A 23657-nucleotide genomic window follows, 5' to 3' on the forward strand; every position below is an offset into this window, starting at 1 on the left:
ATTGGTATTAACTTTGGTATAATTCACCATTGAAGACATCTGGTCCTGGACTTTACTGGAAGGGTTTTGGTTACTGACTCAACATTCTTACTAGTAATTGGTGTGTTCAGATTTTCTATTTCTTCGTGATTCAGTCTTGGTAGTTGTCCAATTTGTTGATGTACGGTGCTCATAGTAGTCTCTTATGATCCTTTATATTTCTGGGGTATTGAGGTATAACATTTCCCCTTTCAGTTCTGATTTTAAGTCCTCATCTCTTTTTTTTTCCCTTACTGAGTCAGTTTTATCTTTTTGAAAAGTAGCTCTTGGTTTCATCTTTTCTGTTGTCTTTTTAGCCTCTATTCCATTTATTTCCATGATCTTTTTCCTTCTGGCTACTAACTTTGGGCTTTGTTCTTTTTCTAGTTCCTTGAGGTGTAAAGTGAGGTCATTTGTTTGATATCTTTGTTTCATGATGGTAGGCATTGCTAAGAACTTTCCTCTTAGAACTACCCTTGCTGCATCCCATAAATTATGGTATGTTGTATTTCCATTTTCATTGTTCTTTTCTTTTGATTTGACACATTAGTTGTTCAATAGGATGTTGTTTAATCCTCACATTTGTGAAATTTTCCAATTTTCTTCTTGTAACATGTCTAGTTTCATAACTGTAGTTAGAAAAGATGCTTTATATGATTTTAGTCTTCTTAAATTTATTGAGACTCATATTTGTGGTGTAACATATGATCTATCCTGGAGAATATTCCATGTGTGCTTGAGAAGAATGTGTATTCTCTTGCTTTGGGTGGAATATTCTATATATGTCTGAGTCCATCTGGTCTATAGTGTGTCGTTTAAGGCTGATGTTTCCTTATTTTCTGTCTGAATGAGCTTACCCATTGGTGAAAGTAGGGTACTAAAGTCTCCTACTAGTAATTGTATTGCTACTTCTCCTTTTAGCTCTTTTACCATTTGCTTTATTTATTCACCCAACATAAGGGTACCTAAATATTTATTTACAAATGTTATATCCTCTTGTTGGACTATCATTATGTAATGCCTCTTTTGTTTGGTAACACTGAATACTAATGCTATGGACAAAAAAAGGCATATGCCACTTTTAAGAGAGTAGCACTAAGAACATTTCTAAGTCATGAGCACTCATTGAAGTGTAGTCCCAGAGGGACCTGCCTGTGCAATCTTGGCCTAATTACCACTTTTCCAGGCCTGGGTTTACCCATCTTTTAAGATTAGAGGATTTTCCTCTTAAAATTCTATGAAGTACTACTTATTTTACAAACCTAGACTACCTGTGACAGATGGCATACTTAAGGAATTATTTTTAAAAAACCTTTTTTATTATCCCTTTCAAGAAATGCAAGTGGAGCCCTATATACCACATGCTTGAAAGGTTAGTACAAAGACCAGCCCTGTTTGTTTGTGCTGCCACCACAGCTGCAGAGAGGAATGTCAGGCAATTTTGTTTCAGTCATTTTGATGGCTGCAGCAGGGAACATCTTTAGGCCAGCTTTAAAAAACTGAGTTAGGGTAAATAAAACAGGAAACTGTATGCTCTTCATTAAGACTCCATTGGTGTTGCTGAGCTCCTGCTCCCAAAAGGGCCACTAACAGATGAATTTCTTGTATTGCTGAGAACAAGCCTCTCTCGTCTTCCAAATGCTTCATTTACTAAAACATAAATAAATGGTTAAGAAGCTACCAGATCAGAAAACTAAGACCCTATAATATAAAAAGAGACTAAAATGTAGACATGAGCAATGAGGTTCTCTATCTACCCTGTGGTGGAGATTTTGTTTTGAAAAATATATATTTAGCACTTTATAAATGGGTAAGTAACCAGCTCAAAAGTCCAAGATAATGTTCTGAAGTTTTAACTATGTTTTAAATTGGTCCTCCTTTTTTTAATACTTTCTTTGCCTTGTCCTGGATTTATCAAATCCACCTTGATAACAGATGTCCAAGCCCTTATAACAGTGACTCTATCCTTCCCTTATTGTACTTCTGATTGTTTCCTACCTTCATCTTTCTCTGTATCATGATCAGAATAGAACTTTGTGGATTTAGGACCCCAGTGGAGGGAAGAATCAGTAAGTAATAGAAGGGAACAGAGTGGCCCCTTCAGGAAAGCTGGATTTTCTAGGAAGTAGTTGAAAAAAGGCAGACTTATTCACACTGGGAACTGGGAAGAGGAGGGCCATTCTTTGAGACCACACTATATATCCTTCCAGCTTTCCAATAAAATCTTTCGTTTTTAAAATTCAAATTTTGTCATAAAGATATTTAAAAATTATCTACATTTAAAGTGTGAAGACAAATTTATTTGTGAACATGAACATTTCCAAATTACAATTTGATCTTATCTGTTTCCTAAGCAGACTGTACTAGAGGATGAACACTGGATCCATCTTTGTTATCTCCTTAATGTATTCAAACCACAGATTCTACTACTTTAGCTCTTATAGAACTCATCCAGAAAAAGCAGGAAATTAAGATTCTTACCTGAAGAGATTGTGCTTATATCCCAGACCCGAAGCCCTTCTTTCTGACCTCCAAAAGCATAAATAAATGGTAAATCAGGGCAACAGGAAGAACAGAAGAGAACTCCCTGAGAAGAGAATACAAAGTCAGTGATTTCAGTCTTTCCAGAAAGCTCTAATCTTGATCCCTACTCCTGTCTACAAGAACCTATGATTGGAATGGTTACTCAAAACCAACTCACCAGAATCTCTTTCAAGGCTCTTGCAAAGGTAGTTCACAGTCAAGTTGGAAGGGCTATCTCTACAATACAAAGCTGGACAAGTTCAGCATGATGGACATTCCGGGAGGACAGGTGTATGCTCTGAGCACTCAGGTCTCTCATCTCCATTGTCATTCTAATAGGGACCTCCTAATTAATCTAATCTGCTAAATATTCCCATAATGATGCTGATACCAGATGTCATTATTCAATCATTTAAAATTTTTAACTCTATTACAACATTTGCATCATAGAAAATACAAAAAGTATAAAAATCACTCTGAGATAACCAGCTGTTCATGTTTTGGGACAGGGTCTTCTAGATTTAAATATAAGCATTCAAAGACTTAAGTATTTAAATATATGCATGGAATGATGCTATAAAAACTGCTCTGTAACCTGCCTTTCCACAAATATTTATATTTATATATATACATACATATATACAATTTTAAACAGCTGTGTGCAGTGTTCTGTGTCTGCAATTTAAATTTTATAATTTAGTGCCTGGCATACAGTATATGCTCAATAAATATTTGATGAATGAATTATTGAATTCCAGTTACTTCTAAAACTCTTGCTACTATGTAGTAATCAGTGTAGTAAGAACTAGTTATACAAAGAAGTAGGTGATAAACTGACCTCAACCACTATGGTGCCCTATAAAGGTTCAAGATTTCCTGGGATGGTCCTGATTTTAAGGTTAAAAAATTGTGGAACTTATGGTTACCTGGGGGGAAAGGGGGAGAGGGATAGTTAGGGAATTTGGGTTGACATGTACACAGTGCTATATTTAATATGGATAACCAACAAGAACCTACTGTATAGCACAGGGAACTCTGCTCAGTGTTATGTAACAACCTAAATGGGAAAAGAATTTGAAAAAGAACAGATACATGTGTATGTATAACTGAATCACTTTACTGTATACCTGAAACTAACATTGTTAATCAACTGTACTCCAATATAAAATAAAAAGTTAAAAAAAAAAATGTGGCCATTCCACTTGTGTCCTTGAAAACCACCCCCTCATCATCCTTGTTTTTCCCAGCAACTGTTAATCATGTGAGTTGGAAAAGGAACCAGCTAGTCATTGATTTCTCCCCAAAGTGTCCTAAGTTATAAAACTTCCACAAATTTGACTAAGCCCCAAATTAACCTCCCAACAAATCCATATTCTTTAGTGCAATGATTCCTAGAGAAAGACAAACGACAGATCAGAAACAAAAAAACCAAGATGCCCAGGGATATTCTTACCATTTTCATGTCCCTAGAGTGAACTAGGCTTGGCCTATCTCCTAATATGTCCCAGATCTTCACATACTTGTCCGCTGATGCAGTCACAAGACAGCCCTTGATTTGACTACTTAGATCAAGACCTAGAGGAAGATAAGTTCAGAGACTCTCACTTTGAAATAAATTCACTTCATCATAAGTTAATAGAGACGAAAGAAACAGTATTCTTGCTCACCAGAGATTTCATCGTTGTGTGCATTAAGTGTAAAAATTGGCTTATCTGAACGTGCATCCAAATTATATACAAAGCCGTCATCTGTACTGGCCTGGAAAGAGTAAAAGATGGGCAAGGTAATATTACATGACAATAAAATTTAGCAATGGGTAAACAGTATAAATCATTGTGAAAATCAGCTATGTACCTGACTTACCTGAAGAGCTTATTACAAATTAACGTGGACATAAAGAATTTAAGTCGAGTTGGTTCTTACAAGGACTAGTTTAGCTGACATGTCTATTAGGCAGTTGGATATGAGTATGAAGCTGTGGTAGTGATACAGACTGCAGAGATATGGAAGCACAGAGGCAGAAGTTACATCCATTGAGAACAGAGGGGATACACCCTGGGAGTGTATAATTAACAGCACTGTGTTGAGGACAGAGACCTGGAGAGCACAGCCACTTACGGTAGAGGCTGAGGAGGAGCTCACAGAAGTAAGAATCAAAGAGGGAGGAGGGAATAACAGTGTTAAAGAAGCCAAGGAAAGAGGGGTTCTGAAGAAAGGAGTGACAATGCTGTCAATATTTTGGCAGAGATTTAATCAGATAAGGACTGAAAGGCAGATTACAGTTCCACTTTGAAGAAAGGAAGAGAAAATTTTGAAGGAATTAAGAGACCTAGTCAAGGACAGGAGACAGAAACTTGAGCCTATATACAGGCCAAGGGCAATAGCCAGGACAGGAAGAAGGGAGGGGAAAAAAAGGACAACTGATGCAGTCTTGAAGGTGGAGCTGCAGATGGGCATAAAAACAGAAGAGGGAGATCCCATCCTTTGAGACTGGAGGGAAAGAGGTAAGCCATTTTGATTACTTTCCATTTCCCTAAATATTTGTGACTTTAGTACTGATAACCATTTGTTAGCAAATAACCTCAGGAAATATGTGTGCCTGCCTGTGAGAGCCAAAGTACAGTACAACATTCAAATATAACGGGGACTTCACTCCTGGTAACTGTAAGATGAAATCTGGCTTAAGGGAGCTCAGCTGGGAACTGCATGCAACTCCACACAGAGGAGATTAAATGTTCCCACAAGTGCAGGAAACTTATTAAAATTGTTCACATATTTTAAGAAAGCTGTTTTTTTAAAGAATTCCTTTCCTCATTTACAAAGCACTATGTATTTGCTTTAGGAAAATCAGGCAATATATGGATGTATCACAATTTCTCTAATTAATCTTCCCTTCTGGATAAAAGCTGGGATTTTATTTTTCCATGGATTGAAATGTCAGTGGCATCTTTGGATCCTACATGGAAAACTGTTATCCTACAGATATTAAGGGTATTTACAAAATGATCGTAAACTTTCTATCTGGGAGATGGTGGTATATTAAGTGCTATATTAGTTAAATAGGCTAGCATTTGCATCACTGGAGCTCCATTTAAGTACTAATATATAAATAAAGGAATCTTTTTTTGGACTGCTTTAACCATTAAAAAACATAAAAAGAATATTAGTCATGCTTAGTATTTCAAAGTAATTTTAAAATGATCAACTAATTACAACTAATAAAATGTGACACTTTGGAATGATTGGAAATTAGCAAAATCATTTACATGTTTACTGTCTTTTTGTGGCAAATCCACTGTTCTCTTATTAAAAATATATTTTTGTTTTCAAAGAAAACCCAAACCCAAATACTTCACAGTTAATACAGAAAAAGCTTTTCAGAGATTCTCTCTACAATGGAAGTAAAGAAAAAAAGTCATTAATAACCTGATAAACGAACAGTGATATGCACACTCTTACCAAAAAATGACAAGGTGAAAAGTGATTCCAAGTCACTCTCTCGATCTGCCCACTGAATCGCCACATTCGATGGCTTTCCTCTGGACTTCGGCAGTCATACAAAGCCACCGACCTGGATGTGTTCAGGCAAAGTTAGGGTTTTAAGGGTTCAGTTTTCCTGTATGTTTTAATTTATTTTTAATGAAATGGTAATAAAACAACACCATGAAATCAAGATCCAATTATTTAAAGCCTATTTTAAGTAGAAAAATCAACTCATCTAAAAGTAGAAGAGTTGATTTTTACTAATTGGTGGACTCTGGTCCTGTCACTTGAAGACACTGGTAGCTCTGGATGTCACAGTGGCCTTGACCTCCCCCAGACTGAATCCTTTACTTCCAAGATGAATCCTCTCTATTTCCAAAAGAATGGGACAATTTCTAATTTCCCCTTCCCCAGTAGTGCTCAGAGCCAGATAACTCACATCTCAGCCACATTTACTCTTTACAAGCAGGCTACTGTGTTGGGGGAACTGATAAATAGACTTTTGCAATTTTTGCATGAATCCCAACTAAAAAATGTAAATATAGGACTCTTCAAAAGGGTAAGGAATCAAAATAAAGACTGCAAGTTGGTTTCTGTTTCTACTAGCTACCTCTCCTACCTTCAGACCCAATCTGTAAAAAGCACACATATGACTGGAAACCCCCCTGTGGTTGACCATAGTGGTCCCAGTTCTTCACCTCTCCCTACATCCATGCCCTCTGTCAGTGATCTGACAGTTCCTCCCCTAAAGGCAGAGTTCATTTCCCACTCCATGTGATGTCTATTTTGGCCAAGAGTAAGACAGACGTGTATTAGGTCTGAGCCCAGGTCTTAAGAGGCCTTGGTGTCTCTGCTTGTACTCCTGACCTTGCTATGGCAACACGTGTGGGCCAGCCCGCTGGTCCCAGGAAGATGTGAAACACGAGGAAGGAGAGCCAGGTCTCCAGGCCCAGCCTGAACAAGCCAAGATTAGCAGAGCTACCAGTTGAATCTAGCCTCGATTAGCTCAACCCTGCAGGTGATAAGAAATAAATGTTCACTGCTTTAAGTCACTGAATTTTGGGATGGCTTATTTCACAGCAATGTCTAACTCATACACCCGCTAAAAAAATCAAAGTAGTTGCTAGTTAGGAACTACATTATAACAGAACCATATTCCCTTGCAGATTGAAAGGATCAAGTTGAAAGGACAAGTAAGTAGTCCTACAAATTTAAACACACAGAAGCCTCAGTAATAAATTCTACCTGAGCATCAAGCGACACTTTCTGAATTAGTTCAAGAGGATAAAAACGACAGCAATAATTCCTGAAATGCTTTCTTACTTATCATATGATCCAGAAATCAGAGTCTGTGCTTCAAATGGATGAAACTGGAGAGTCTGGACCTAAAAAGAAGAAACATAAATGAATAGATCAATGTTTGTTTTGGTTTGGTAAAACTGCCTTATACTTGGTGAGACTCAATCTGGCAGTGTTTCTACAGGTTTTTCCCTTTGAAATGTAGTACTATTTAAAGAAATGTAAATGTACTGCATAATCAAAAGGACAAAACATACTTCTGAATAAAGGCTGACAAGAGACACAATGCAGCACCACCCAAACTGTGCTTGGCAGTATACCTATGTCCCTCATGCTAAACTATAATCAGAAGAAAAAATGGGAGCTGTCAAACTTACTGGGCAACTCCACACGTTCCGGAAGTTTCACAATGTACATTAGCACATTAGATCCCTGGGTTCTGTAGTAACATCTGTTAAATTCTTTAACCCCATTTGGTGACTGATACCCCTTCATCCCTTTTTAGGAGCCTCTGTAAAAATGCTGCAAAGCACTAATGTTCCTAGTCACTTCACCTTTCTGCACCCATTTCTGCATCTCTCAGGTGGGTAATTATAACTATCACGAAGGGCTCTGTGAAGGATCCAGTGAGATAGCATGTCACAGCACTGTGTAATTCACAAAAAGCCATATATAAATGTTTGGGATTATTTGTAGTCAATATATGTCTCAGATTTTTTAGAATCCCTTTTATCCATTAAATCACCATACCTTGTCTGTATGTACGGCAAGGCTGGCTGCTGGTTTCCCCAAGGACATATCCCACAGAATAACAGTGTTATCAGCTGATGCACTGGCCAGCACATTTCTGAGAAAGGATACAAATCAGGTAATCTTTTAAAAATCAAGAGGATTACATGTAAGAATTCCATTTACAATACCATCAAAAAGAATAAAATACTTAGGAATAAATTTAACAAAAGAAAAGTAAGATTTTTAATATACTTAAAACAAAGATTGTTGAAGGAAATTAAAGAGTATCTAAATTAATGGAAGGTCATTTCATGCTCACGGACTGGAAGGCTTAACATTAAGACAGAAATATTGCCAACTACAGACTGATTCATAGATTCAACCACAATCCCAGCTGACCCTTTTGCAGAAAACTGAATGCTGGTTTTAAAAATTGATATGGAAATGCAAGGGACCCAGACTAGTCAAAAAAATCTTGAAAAAAGGAGAGCAAGTTGAAAAGTTCACAGTTCCTGATTTCAAAACTGACTGAAAAACAACAGTAATCGTAACAATGTGGTACTGGCATAGGACAGACATACAGAATAGAAAAGTCCAGAATTAAACCCTCAAATTTATGTTATGTTCACTGGTTTTTGACAAGGGTGCCAAGAGTATTTATGCTTAGTTCAATGGGGAAAAAAACAGTATCTTCAACAAATGACTCAGGGTCAACTGGATATTCTACAGCAAAAAAATGAAGACAGAGCCCCACCTCACACTATACACAAAAAGGGATTCAAAATAGATCACAGATAACAGCTAAAACTCTAAAGCACTCAAAAAAAAAAAAAACCCCAAATACCCCAGGTATAAATCTTCATGACAATGGGTTAGGCAATGGTCTTAGATATGACACCAAAAGCAAAAACAAAAGAAAGAAACTGGATATCATCAGCATGAAAAACTTTTGTGATGCAAATAAGACTACCAAGAAAGTGAAAAAACAACCCACTGGAGAAAATATTTGTAAATCATATATGTGATAAAGTGCTTGTATCTAGAATACATAAAGAACTCTCAACCAAAAAATAAACAGACAAACCCAATCAGAAGATGGGCAAAGGATCTGAACAGACATTTCTCCAAAGAAGATATACAAATGACCAATGAGCATGTGAAAAGATGCTCAACACCATTAGTCATTAAGGAAATGAAAATCAAAAAAAATGGGAGACCACTTCATACAGGATCTCTATAATGAAAAAGATAAGACAAGCGCTAGCAAGATGTAGAGAAACTGGAACCCCCCCCTACATTGCTGGTGGGAATGTAAATGGTAGAGACACTACCACATGACCTAGCAATTAAACTCTTAGGTGTGTATCCAAGAAAATGAAAACATATGTCCATGCAAAAACTTGTTCATGAATGTTCACAGCAGCATTATTCATAATAGGCAAAAACAAACTAAATGTCCATTAACTGGTGAATGGATACACAAAATGTGGTATATCCATACAAGAGAATATTATTCAGCAATAGAAAATGAGGTACTGATAGACACTGCAACATGGATAGACCTTGAAAACATTATGCTAAGTGACAGAAGCCAGATACATACGGCCACGTATTATATGATTCCATTTCTAGGAAATGTCCAGAATAGGCAAATCCACAGAGACAGAAATCATATGAGTAGCTACCAGGGGCTGGAGGGACAGGAGAACGAGGAGTGACTGCTAATGGGTATGGCATGGTTTTTGGACTGATGAAAATGTTATGGAATTAGACAGTGGTGACGGCTGCATAACTTTGTGAATATACTGAAAACTACTGAATTATATACTTTAAAAGAGTGGATTTTATGACGTGTACTTGCTAGGTCATATATTGTTTGTTTGTTTGTTTTTTGCGGTACGCGGGCCTCTCACTGTTGTGGCCTCTCCGGTTGCGGAGCTCAGGCTCCGGACGTGCAGGCTCAGCGGCCATGGCTTACGGGCCCAGCCACTCCGCGGCACGTGGGATCTTCCCGGACTGGGGCACGAACCCGTGTCCCCTGCATCGGCAGGCGGACTCTCAACCACTGCGCCACCAGGAAAGCCCTTAGGTCATATATTATGAATTACATCTCAACTGTTTTTTTTTCTTCCTTAAAAAAGAGCATTAAATGCTATTAACAGAAAAAACCCAATATGTCTACCTCTTAGGGATCAAGCGCTAATAATGTAGTTCTACAGCGGAACACAGGCTTTAGGGCCCAGAAAACCTGAAATGGAGTCTTGGTGCTGCCACTTGCCTGCCAACGAGAATGAAACAACCAACCTCAAAGAGCTGCTATGCAAGAACCTGGCTGAGTAACTGGGACATAGCAGGCCCTTGATAAATGTTAGCTGCCTCCTAAAAATACAGATACTCCTGAAATTGAAAGCTCATTCTTCAACATCGAACTTTAACATGGTTCAACACAAAATTAGGCCATTAGTGACAGTAATGTTTTTGTTCAGAAAACCAATATACTGTTGAAATAAAATGCTGATGGACCATTTTCAGATATTATTTCCTCAATAAATTACTTCCATTATACAAACTACTTTCAGTTTTGTAACTCACATTTCGGTGATATATGCAAGGTCTCTGAGGAGGATCATGTATATTCAGGTCATGCTAGCTTTTTTCTACCATTAAGTCCCACATACAGGTCACAATGTTTTAAGTCCTTAGCATTTTATAAATTAAATATTAATTTAAATTCCCAGTAACTAGTTTATTTATATTCTATGTCTCCCAACAGCAAAAAGTTAAAATTCCACAGTACATTTTTCATCCCAGTCATTCCAAAAATATCTGAGATTCCTCCCACATTAAAGTTCTTATTGTATGAGGCGAAAAAAACAAAAACAAAACTTCTGAACACTACAACCGCAAGAAGAGCACTCCAACAAGAGTATGAATTAGCAGAGAACATGCATTTTTTTTTTCCTGGGAGGATTTTACTAGAAACCAAGGGCCCCACCAGTAACAAGGTCAACATGTTATTCCTCACCATAATCCTAAACTCTGTGCACTGGAGTATGGGACATATTTTAAAGCATACTGCACCTTTTCAGTAAAGAAAGGGGAAAGGAGAACGAAGATCTAAAATAAGATAGAGAAAGGAGAGTGAAGGAGCAAAGAAATCTGTGGCACTGAAGTCAAAGAGATGTGAGTGCAGATGGGGATGGAAGGGAGTACAGGTGCTGATAAGGGTCTAAATGGAACTAGGGAATTGTGGCTGGGGAAAGGAATTGATGAGTCAGTTGGAATACTGACAAGAGGTTGTTCCATTAGAAAGAACTTTCAGTTGCTCAAAGTAACAGTTGCTATATAAGAATTTATATATAAAATTGGGTTTCTAAAAGCATGGTACACTCATTATTAGATCTCTTATTTATCCCCCCATTCGTCAGGATCAGGGCCAATTCAAGCAAAACCCAAACAACTGCCTGTAGCCCGGCAGCAAGAGGTTCATCTGGGGAAGCTTTGAAAATAAAAACAAAAACACCAACAGATTCTTGGGCCCCTGCTCCAGAACAACTGACTCAATCTTGGGGGATTAGAGACTGGGAACTTGCACCTTAAAGGGTTACCCAGAAGTTTCTGATTTGCAGCTATGTTTGGGAAATACTAACCTAAACAACTTTCTCAGGTCCATTTCCCCAAATAGTCGTAACTCTGAAGAGGTCTGAACACAAACAAGATAGGATATCCTTCAGTTAAGCCAGCACTCTGGGATCTTCCTTAGAATGCTCATAATTATAAAGTGTCCAGTGTAATAGAAATGCTTTAAAAAAAAAAGTGCCCTGGGTAATCCAGTTTGTTCTTACCCCCCTTAAGTAAGCTGTACTCAACCTAATGCTTACCTCCCTTGCCTTAGCAGCCCCTCAAACCAACTACACTATTAGGAAAATGGCCCCTTTGCAGTAATTGTTGTTTAAGGATAAGTATGAAAAATATGTGGATGACATGCAAAAGAATTAAGGTGAACCCTTACCTTACACAGTGTAGAAAAATTAACTCAAAATGGATCAAAGACTTAAGAGCTAAAACTATAAAACTTTTAGGGGAAAATCTTCATGACAATGGATTTGGCAATGATTTCTTGGCTATAATACTAAAAGCACAGGCAACAAAAGTAAAAATGAACTGTACTACATCAAAATGAAAAACTTCTGTGCATCAAAGGACACTTCAATAGAGTTAAAGGCAACCAATCGAATGGGGGAAAATATTGGCAAATCATAAATCTCATAAGAGATTAACATTCAGAATATATAAAGAACTCACACAACTCAAAAACAAAAAACCAAACAACCAATTGAAAAATGGACAAAAAGACTTGGATAGACATTTCTCCAAAGAATATATAAAAATGGCCAATAAGTACTTGAAAAGATGATCAACAGCACTAATCATTAAGGAAATGCAAAGCAAAACTACAATGAGAGCTTCCCTGGTGGCGCAGTGGTTAAGAATCCGCCTGCCAATGCAGGGGACACGGATTCAAGCCCTAGTCCGGGAAGATCCCACATGCCGCAGAGCAACTAAGCCCGTGCGCTACAACTCCTGAGCCTGCACTCTAGAGCCCACAAGCCACAACTACTGAGCCCACGCGCCACATCTACTGAAGCCCTCACACTCTAGGGCCCATGCTCTGCAACAAGAGAAGCCACCGCAGTGAGAAGCCTGCGCACCACAACGAAGAGTAGCCCCTGCTCGCGGCAACTAGAGAAAGCCCACGCACAGCAATGAAGACCCAACACAGCCAAAACTAATAAATAAATAAAAATAAATAAATAAATTTATATAAAAAACTGCAATGAGATACTGCATCACACCTGTTTGGATGGCTATTATGAAAACAACAATAACAAAAACAGAAGGTATCAAGTGATGGAGAGGATGTGGAAAAACTGGAACCCTTGTGCACTGCTGGAGGGGAGGTAAATGGTGCAATTGCTGTAGAAAACAGTATGGTGGTTCCTCAGAAAGGTAAACATAGAACTACCATTAGATCCAGCAATTCCATTTTTGGCTATATATTCAAAAGAACTGAAAGCAGGGACTCTAACAGATGCACATAAACCCACATTATTTATATCTGTGTCAATAACAGCAGCATTATTCACAAAAGCCAAGAGGTGGAAGCAACCCAGGTGTCCATCAACAGATGGATAAACAAAATATGGCATATACGCACAATGGAATATTATTCAGCCTTAAAAAGGAAGGAAATACTGCCACATGCTACAACTTTTGCTAAGTGAAGTAAGCCAGTCACAAGAGGACAAATGCTGTATGATTCCACTTATAACAGGGAGAGACAAGAGGGAGGAGATATGGGAATGTATGTACATGTATAGCTGATTCACTTTGTTATAAAGCAGAAACTAACACACCACTGTAAAGCAATTATACTCCAATAAAGATGTTAAAAAAAAAAAGAGGTACCTGGAGGAGTCAACTCATAGAGACAGAAAGTAGAACGGTAGTTACTAGGGCCTGGGGGGGAGCAGGAAATGGGGAGTTACTGTTTAATGGGCATATAGTTTCAGTTCTGGAAGATGAAAAGGTTCTGGAGTTGAATGGTGGATCGTTTTGCACAACAACGTGCAAAAATGTCCAATGAACTGTATACCTAAACGTGGTTAAAATGATAATGTTACATATATTTTACCAGTTTAAAAATATATATATATATATATATATATATAAAGAACACGTGGATGAGATGTGAAAACTAAATGAAGTGAGAAAAACGTCTTCCCTGAAGAAACAATTCTACTGCACCACTGGCACTGCAGTACATACTGCTTTTTCTCAGTGGTGTTGGAGGAGGGCACTTGGTCCCCAAATATGTAATGAGCATCTACTAAGTGAAGAGCTGGCAGGTGATGCTGGGGGGTGCAAGGATACAGACAGCAGAGCTCCTGCCTTCCAGCAGCTTGTACTGCAGGAAAAGAAAATAAAACATGGACACAAAGATGTGAAACTCATAATGTAGAGAGATAAGTGTAGACAGGAGGTAAAACCACGCTAGTTACCGTCTTTACCAGTCCTGCAAATGGTATTTTTTACCTGATCAGCTTATTCCAAGAAAGGTCAAGGACAGCATCGGTATGCCCATCTGCTGAGGAATTCTGTAATAATTGTTTAATTACTTTTGGTATTAAAGTACACCCCCAAATAATATTGGTATATTAATTTGAAAGATTCTTTAAACCTTATTTTGATTTTAAGTAAACTTGCCCAAATATCTAGGGAAAGAAACACCTTTTCCTCCTCTTACTTGAGAGACATGATAAATGTTCTTTACAGGGAAGAAACTATAGTAGTTCTTAACCTAGGTGCTACAATTCTACAAGTCAATCCTCACCCCACCCATCTCTCCCCCACCAAAAACCTGACAGTTTTCAAAGCTACAGGAATACATGGATATTTAGAATTCAACGTACTCAAGGCTAAATAGAAATATTTTAAAAGTTCAAAAATAGCATTTTAGTGTGAACAGCTACTCTCTATGAAGGAAGATCATAACCTTAAGAGTAATTTGTTTTGTGTAAGGATGGATAACGTGCCAGTGGAGGTTTTATATAATCAGAAGTCAATTTTTCTTTGGATGGGCTTTTCAAAACTAGAAACTAGAGTAACTTCGTAATTACCTGTCCTATTTCACCAGAAGTGTCTAACTGAAAAAGTGCATGTTCCCATCCCCCGTCCCCAGCCCCACAAACCTCTCCCTGTTTGTCATCAGAGTTTAAATATCTATTAGCTTGTTTACCTTCTTTCCTTTCTTTTTCTTCTTTTTTGATAGCTTACTTCCAAGTGTAAAGACTGGCTCCAAAGAGTCCACTATATCAAGGTCCCACACTTCAATAACGGGGGTCATGTTTCCCACAGCAATGTAATTTCCTACAGGAGGAGATGATATACTTATGATTTAAAATACAACTCCTAATGAAATACATTACACTTCAGATTAACTGAGTCATGGCTTAGAGCAGTTTCTCTCAAACTTTCGTATGTGTGTACACCACCTGAATGTTGTTAAAATGCAGATTCAGTTTCAGGTCTTGGGTGGGGCCCCAAAACTGCATTTCTAACTGGCTCCTAGGTGATGGCAATGCTGTGCTGCCGTCCTCAGACCACAATTTGAATAACAATTTCAATATCATGAATGTGAACAAGCTTTGCAAACAAGATGTAAGGTATGAGTATTAACAGTTTTTATCCTTGTTAAGAAGTATGCAGGGGCAACTAGTACTGTGCAGCTATGGCCAAAGGGACTAACACGAGAGCCCAATTCTTTCTTCATTTTGGTTTACCTTGATGTTTTCTGAAAAGGGTCATGCACTAAACTCTAGCTGGTAACATCAGACACACCATGCCAGTTTATAGGTTTGGGATTTTAGGAGACCTTCACACAGTTCTGCAGACCGAAAGCTTCCAGGCCCTGTCCTTCTGCCTAGTGGAGCAGCAACCTCCTTAGCCTGTCCAAAGTCTGGAGACACACAGACCCTAAACAATTAAGTGATTGTGCTTGGAGAACTATATAACTTCATAAAATAACATTAACTTCATAAAACATCAATAATTATGAAAACATTCATACAAAATAGGTAACTTATGTGGCTAGGAAAAACACATAGGAGTAGAACCATTGAGCAATCTCAACTTTTCTAATTACCAGTTGAATCATCTGGGCTAGGATCAAAATTCAGCCATTCCACACTCAAAGGGTATGCAGACAACAGGATATCATGGTGGACATAAAAAGAATCTTCTTCTTGATTATAAACTGAGAAGATTGGGAAAAGAGAATTTATTACATCAGAATAAGAAATCATATCCCACTCAAAAGAAAAGATTCTCCCTTTTAAACCTATGGGAGACACTTGCTTAAAGTGAGACGTATTTTATGACATTAAAGACATTCCAAAGTATTTATTGCTAGGCAAAAATTTTTCATGTCAAATATATTCCCAGCACCTGGTGTGTCCCAAAGGGGAACAGGAACGCTGAGAGAGAATTGACATCTGCCTGAATACTCCATCTGCATGCTCCCCGGCTAAAATGGTCCTACCTTCTGGTTCACCAATTACAGAAAACAAACGAGGTCTCCATAAGAAGTACTTCATTATTATTTTATCTTTTAAAGGTCTATCTGGTCATAAGTAAAGAAGAACAAATCAGCACTGGAGAGAAATAACTCATATTTAGAAGTCTAAATGCCTGTCAAAAATTGCTTCTTTAATATTTATTGTTAAAATCAGTAAGAAGCCTTTTAAAAATTATATAATGAAACACTGATAAAAATAGAGCCCAAGTAGTCAGAAATTTCCCCCAATATGTTTTTTACTAGAAAGAAGCAATGTTAAGATAAGCTAAGGATTTTTAAAAAATTCTTCAGACCACTGCATCTGGGACAGATCTTGGGATCAGCAGATTCCATGTAATGCTCTATCACATCACGTTATGATAAGAATGTGTTCAAAATGATTAGGTTGTGGCCCTGCAAGAACCTCAACTATGGTCAATGTACTCAGCTTACATTTTAAATAAAAATGATGATGATGCCTTAAAATAATCTTCTTTTAACCAGTCAGATTATTATTCAGATTTAGAGTGCAATTTTGAAATTATTCTTGAACAGAGATACACTAGGTAATCTGGAGATTCACACCAAATCCAAGTAAAATATATCATTAATGACCTAACCTAGAACAACGCAGGAATACAACTGCTTTACTTCAACTTCTCAGCTCCTGTCTAAGGCTCACGAGATTCAAAGGAATGACTACAGTAAATTCTCAAATAAGAATGCATAAAAATCAACGATGACAAACCGTAATAGTTGCAATTTTTTGAAATCAGAATTGGTGTTTTAAAAATTCCATCATCATGGTTTACACTTGAAATATGTAAATAGTTCAAAGATAATTAGGAGAATAACTTCACATTGACGTATTTGCTATTTAAAGCCTTTTTGACTTTATAAATAGATCACAATGGGCCATGGAATAAAAATGGCCTGATTGATAGGCTTCCTGAGGGCAGTCTTGAAGAAATTCAAGCTAAAAAATGGAGTAAAACATTAAACCCAAGGGTTTTAATTTTCAAACTGTGTTTCCTATAAGAAAAGGCATTAGCCTATTAATCTCTTTAAAGCTTCAAAATTTTAAGACAGATGAACAGAAGAGTGTTGGGGAAGGAAAGTATCTGGGCACGAATGGACCTGTCTGAGGACGTGTGCACACAGGAAGGGGCAAAAAAAAGAAAAAGGGAAAATATGGAGGCAGAATATTCCAGATATCTTAAAGGTCTATTTTAAGAAAATAGTCATTAATGTTTGTTGAATTAATAAATATCAACATTAAGAAATATCTGATTTAAGAATTCCAATAAAAAAGAAAAATTCAAATCATTGCCTACTTCAGATTCAAAGTACAGCTGACCCTTGAACAATGCAGAAGTTAGGGATGCTGACCCTCTGCACAGGAGAAAATCCCTGTATAACTTATAGTCCACCCTCTGTATCCCAACCAAACTCACATCGTGTAGTACTGTAGTATTTACTATTAACAAAAGTCTGCATATAAGTGGATCTATGCAGTTCAACCCCGTGTTGTTCAAGGTTCAACTGTATTCACCTCTGGCTTTAGTGCAAACATTCTCTGCACCGAGGAAGGTGACCAAAATGTTTTGGTCTCTGAAGAAAAATGTGGGCCTCTATGCTGAAGTTTTATGAAAAGAATAAAATGTTTTGCAAAAGGGGATCTATTTGAAATGACTCTGAAAAAAAGCAGGATAAATTATATTGAGTGTAATCTTTGCCACATAAAGAAAAAACAGCCAGAAAGCAAACTGGAGTAAAGAGCCAGGGTAAAAAGTTACCCTACGCTAATGAGATTATAATTTTTTCTTGCATTTTAAAATAGTTTTACTTCCAAGTTTTCTCCATTGAGGGGAAAAAGTTAAAAACTGGCAAAAATGTTTAAACAAAAGATTTTAAAAACCCAGTTAGAACCTTCCAGGTGACCTATTTCCATAAGTAAAGTCAAGTACCAAACTAACACATTGGACTGCACATGCCCAGGCACAATAACCAGGAAGTCTGATTTAACTAGGTAACCAACTTAAATGAAATACAGAAGGATCTGGTGCTTAGAAATCCGTAATAGTTACTATGATGGTTATTTTAGTATCACTTAAGTAGAAAACTTTTTAGTAAGCGATGTATCCCACTTACCATGTACTTCTAAATTGCACTGGTCCTGTTCAGCTCTGCCACAAACTATGAGATTGTCATTGGGCTTAATCAAGAAATCTTCACGTTCGTACTGCTCCTAAGTGGAGAAAGAAAAAGTCATTGACTAGAATCAGATATTTGGGAAGGTTTTTCAAACACTTAAGGAGCATAATTAGAAAAGCCATATAGATATTTACCGTATCTTTCAGAGTAACATAAGGATCTTGATCATTACTCCCATAGACTGTAAGACCCAAAAGAGATTCACCAAGAGTTTCAGTATCTGTAAGAATTCATAAAACAAAATGAATAGAACAGTCATTTTGACAAAAGCATTTTTCCTGAGGCATCCCATCTTTAGACTTAGATCCAACCATCTATTTCATAACTAACACTGGATCATCCACAATTGGGAAAGGAAATAGTGGATAATAATAAACAGGAGTTTAAAAGCCATTTATATTTGGCCCTGGAATGCACATCTGATAGTCTTGGAATACACAATCTTCCATTAAAAGAATCAAATCAAACCAAGAAACTCCCTTTTAGAAAATGTTAGAACTCTACTCAGATCCTCTAGTTTGCTCCTTGTACTCATTATTCAAAAGTGCTACAGAGAGGTGGCCTCGCAGACCTGGAAATAAGTAAGTCCCTAAAACACTGGTATCAACACAATGAAGTAAGGGTTGCTCGGTCAAATAAAATAGAAAAATACTGAGTCTCATAAAGGTAAATAGGTTTCTTTATTGCAAGATGTCTCATAACCACTGATATGCTAACTTGCCTAATGAATCTGAAAGAGAGGATCCTACATGCCCTTTTCACCAAACTTATGGCATTCTTTTATGGCATGTCTGCAAAGATGACATAGAGTAGACCCCGAATAACATGAAACTCAGAAGAAGGAAGATACTCTTAATTTTCAGGAGAAGCTACTTTAAGGAGGCAGGGCTAATACGTCTTAAACATCTGACAGGCAACAGAGAGGGGAATTTCTACCGGATGAGAAAGACAGAGTCAATACTCTGCAGGGTATAGAGAGCATCAGGGAGCAGTGTCTGAATGGCTTTTCTCCAGGCTGGTTAGCTCTTCTTTCTCTGTATTCCCATGGCCTCTGTCCTAGTAGGATGGAAGCCAACCCAGAGGGGCCCATAACCCAGAGTCCAATGGAAAAAACTATCCCCTGCATCTAGTGAAGTACACTGAAAAGCATGAAGGCTTTAGAGCCAGAGAATGTTCAAACCTCAGCTCCATTAATCACCAGCTGCATGATACTGGCAAAGTTATTTCATCTCTGGAAGCCTGTTTTCTCTTCTGTAAAATGGAGGTAATAATTCCTCTCTCATTGCAGGTAAAGAAAAATGAATTACAGATTATCAAAACCACTACTTGCAATAAAACATACCATACTAATATTTTTTTGTTTTTTAAATCTTTTTTTTTTTTTTTTTTTTTTTTGCGGTACGCGGGCCTCTCACTGCTGTGGCCTCTCCCGTCACGGAGCACAGGCTCCAGACGCACAGGCTCAGCGGCCATGGCTCACGGGCCCAGCCGCTCCGCAGCACGTGGGATCCTCCCGGACCGGGGCATGAACCCACGTCCCCCGCATCAGCAGGTGGACTCTCAACCACTGCGCCACCAGGGAAGCCCCGTTTTTTAGATCTTAGAGGGCTGAACTGATTTTTTAAAATCAGTTTAGGAAACATGCTGTCTTCCTTGAGCCCGATTATTTGACTGACATAAAGGACAACAGATTCTCAGAGTAAAGCTTTGGTGGAACACTAGAAGCATGATCTAACGCACTGAGTTTGTGATTAAAAACCAGCAGAAGTGGGTGAATTCTAACCTGGGTCACCTTCCTCATCATATTTATCTAAGGCGTACTCGGCCAGCTCATCATCATCCAGCGTCCTGTCATCCTCTGGGTCGCCATCCTCCAGGGGCTCCTGAGGTCGGGCCTGGGTACGGGCACTCTGCATGCCATCTTCTGAAGGATCGCCTGTCTCCTCTTCATCACTGCCACCTTCTTCTCTAGGACAATGAAAAAATAAAAAGTAAAAAGATCACCCAAAAGGCACCGTTCAATAACAAGACCGCCTTGTCGTCATCGTTTAAGATTTACATTTCATCTGGACTTTACTACAGGCGTCAACATCCCAAAACTTACTGTAATTTTTCCTTTGCTTCAGCAATGAGACGTTTCACTTCTTCTTTACTAAGCTCTACCTATAAAAGACCAAACATTTCATTATGATATATTTAAGGAAATCATTTTAAGCCTTTGAATTTAAAAGAAGTTTACAAACTAACATAAAACATAGCTTCAAAAGACATCAAAAGTCAAATGGAGTTTTCACAGGTCCTTACAAATTAAGATCCTTCTCACCTAAAACTGTTAAAAAAAAATCATGTTCGGTCTACCTCTCCAGTCTTTTTCAAAAAAGACAGACTTGTATAAACTGGTTTCTATGAAACCCCATCTCATTTTCTTCCACTTACCCCAACTCCTTGGCCGCTTCTCCCCATTTTTCCTGTGGATATTCCTAAACAAACCACCCTTGCCTTGGTCCTCTGCTCTTTCCCCTGGTATCCCTGCCAAGTATTCACTCATTACGCTGTCACTTCCTTGCAAAGCTCATTCATTCTCAAGACTAAAACCACCATCTCTGAACAGATTACTCCAAACTTTCCCTTCTCTAGCCCTGTATACTGTAGGTCCATTTTTCCAACTATAAGACTCTCCACTTGGACATCCTGTTCGAAACTGAAGTCATTCTCTTCACTTAAAAACTGGCATTCCCTCACCTAATCAATGCTTCAGTACCTTTTAAAAAACGCCCGTATCACTGCTAAACTGTAAGCTCCTTGTCACTGTGTTTTCTGCCCATGGTAGATGATAGATGATGAATCAAACAATCATGCAGTTTGTGCTAAAAGGCCTTTAATAATGTGGAAATCCTCTTGGGTGATGACATTCTACTGTTAGCTCCAGAAACTAAAGGTTCTTAAGTTTAATCAAAAGATACTTATTTTTCTAATTTCTCTTATTGATTTGAGTTTTCCTTTCTGGGACTTTGTAGAATAAATTCAATCTCTTCTTCCTATAAACTCTTCAAGCAATGGTTCCAAATTTGTCTGCACATTAGAATCACATGGGGGAATCTTTTAACAATTTCAGGCTCTACTCCAGGCTAATTAAATCACAACACTTGGGAGCTGGTATTTTTTAAGCTCCACAAGTGGTTCCAATGTGTAGACATGTTTGGAAATCACTGTCTTCAAGTATTTGAAAGGCTGTATGTTCCTTTTAAACAACAACTCTTACCTCCTTCAATAACTTTTAATCTGAGATGGTTTCCTGTCCCTATTCTACATATACCGCACTGAATGCCTACTGTGAGCCAAACACTGGAGAAACTGGTGAACAAAACAGTCTGTGCCCTGGTGAAATTGGCTCAGTAACATTGAAACAAACACTCCCCCGTCCCTATTTGTTTCATAGCATTTATTCCCACGGACAGAGTATCATATATGCACGTATCAACTCCACAAAGGCAGGGACTTTTCCTGTTTTGTTCATGCCTATCCCAGGACACCGAACAATGCCTAGTACAGAGAAAGCGCTTCGTATCTGTTGAATAACTTAACTAATCTTCTCCTCTGCTACAGACTCAGCCTCTCACTCCTGTAGGCTTTCCCTTCATGACGTGTCGCGTTTACCTCGCATCCCCACTGCCACATCAACATCTCACTTGGACTACTGCGAGAAATTCCTAATTCAACTCCCAGCCTCACGACACCGTGGTCTTCATACCAGCTTTTCTACACCACAACTTTCATCCAGTTTATTCCTCTAAACGCCGAGCGGAGGAGTGGAAAGTGGAGTTTCACATATGTGCCCCCTCTTCCCCTTATGCCTGGAAACGCACTGGGGTGGTGGGAGACGACGTGGTGTCGTCAGGAAGGCTCTGGGGGAGCTCCCCTTCCGAGCAACACCCCGCCCCCTTCCAGCCCGTGAGGTCCACGTGTTTGCGAACTGGGGGTGGGGCTGGGCTTGGGGGAAAGGACCGTGAGGAGGCGGGGCCCCCGATCCCAGGCCCAGGAGCCCTAGACCCTCGGAGCCGCAGCCCTAATCACGACAAACAGGCCACAGCGGGCCTCACCCCGTCAGTCCCACCAGCCGCGTCAGGGCCGCGCGTTCCGGGTCCAGGTCCCCAGGTGGGGCTGACTCAGGGTGCTGCAAAGAGGCCGCTACCCCTACCTCGGAGCGACCAGGCCTCACCTTGTCTGGCGTCTCTTTGGCCACGCCGCAGCGGACCCAGGCCACGCACGTCACCTGGCGGCTGCGGTTCATCGTCCTCGGCGCAGCGACGCCTCAAGCTGAAGACTTGGCCCCAACGGGTCTCGAAGCCACGCCGCGCTGGGGTCCACACGCTCCCCAACGGGCTCCAGGAGGCGCCTCGGCAGGGCAGAGGCGCGGGGCGCTGCTTCCTGTGGCGTCGGCGCCCGTTTCTGACGTCAATCGAAGGCGCCTAAACGGGAAAGGGGTGGAGAAAGGGCTGGAAGCTGAAGCAGCTGGGCGAGGAATCTGCTGTGTGGGATGATGTGAATGGGCTCTACAGGACACCTGTGACGGTGTGTGCAGGCTTCGTGGAAGCAATGACTAAATAAGTGAAAATGGAACTGTAGGGATCAGAGGCAAATTTCCACCGACCTTTATTTTGCCTCCATAGCCTAAAAGCTGACAAATGGTAGAGGTTTTAGGTTTATTTTTAAAGCTTTCTCCAAAATGAATTTATCTTTTTTTCTTTTCCTGCCGAGACGCGCGGTTTGCGGGATCTTAATTCCCCAACTGGGGATCGAACCCGCTCTGGCAGTGAAAGCGCTGAGTCCTCACCCTAGGACCACCAGGGAATTCCCCCGAAATGAATTTATCATTTCAAGGAGATACTTCCGCCCTTTATATTTCATTACATGCTTGGATGTTACTTATATACTAAGTATACAGTAGTGGTTGTAGCTAGCAGTAGCAAACACAAAGTGCTTGATAGCGTTTTAAGTGCCTTATATTAACTTGGTTACTTCTTAACCCTGTGTGGAAGGTCTTGCTCCCATTTTACATATGGGGAAACATTATCTTTCCCAAGGTCACACAGCTAGTAAGTAGCTAGGATATTAACCCAGGCAGTGTGACTCTACATGCTGGCTATAATCTGTCAGGCTTCTCAGCTAAGGTCAGAGTCATCTACTAGAAAATGTCTTTAGAATGGAAAGTCTTAGCATTGCATAAAGGTCTAGGTTTTGAACTTTTTCTTGGCTGTGTGACCCTGTCCAG

At 39.1% G+C, this 23657-nt stretch overlaps 1 protein-coding gene across 1 annotated transcript; it reads right to left on the reverse strand.

The window, feature by feature from the left end:
• Nucleotides 1-1315: 1315 nt before the first annotated feature.
• On the reverse strand, nt 1316-22824 carry PWP1 (PWP1 homolog, endonuclein). The gene is made up of 15 exons (XM_030856161.2): nt 22605-22824; nt 20490-20548; nt 20169-20353; nt 18520-18605; nt 18323-18419; nt 15761-15871; nt 14855-14985; nt 14152-14213; nt 8074-8170; nt 7348-7409; nt 6001-6112; nt 4209-4299; nt 3995-4116; nt 2500-2605; nt 1316-1668 (listed from the first exon to the last, which is right to left on the reverse strand). The coding sequence occupies exons 1-15, from the start codon at nt 22674-22676 to the stop codon at nt 1559-1561; spliced, it is 1503 nt and encodes a 500-aa protein (XP_030712021.1). The 5' UTR covers nt 22677-22824; the 3' UTR covers nt 1316-1558.
• Nucleotides 22825-23657: the final 833 nt, after the last annotated feature.

The sequence above is a fragment of the Globicephala melas genome, chromosome 10 (genome assembly GCF_963455315.2).
Source record: "Globicephala melas chromosome 10, mGloMel1.2, whole genome shotgun sequence".
NCBI classification, from domain to species: Eukaryota; Metazoa; Chordata; class Mammalia; order Artiodactyla; family Delphinidae; genus Globicephala; species Globicephala melas.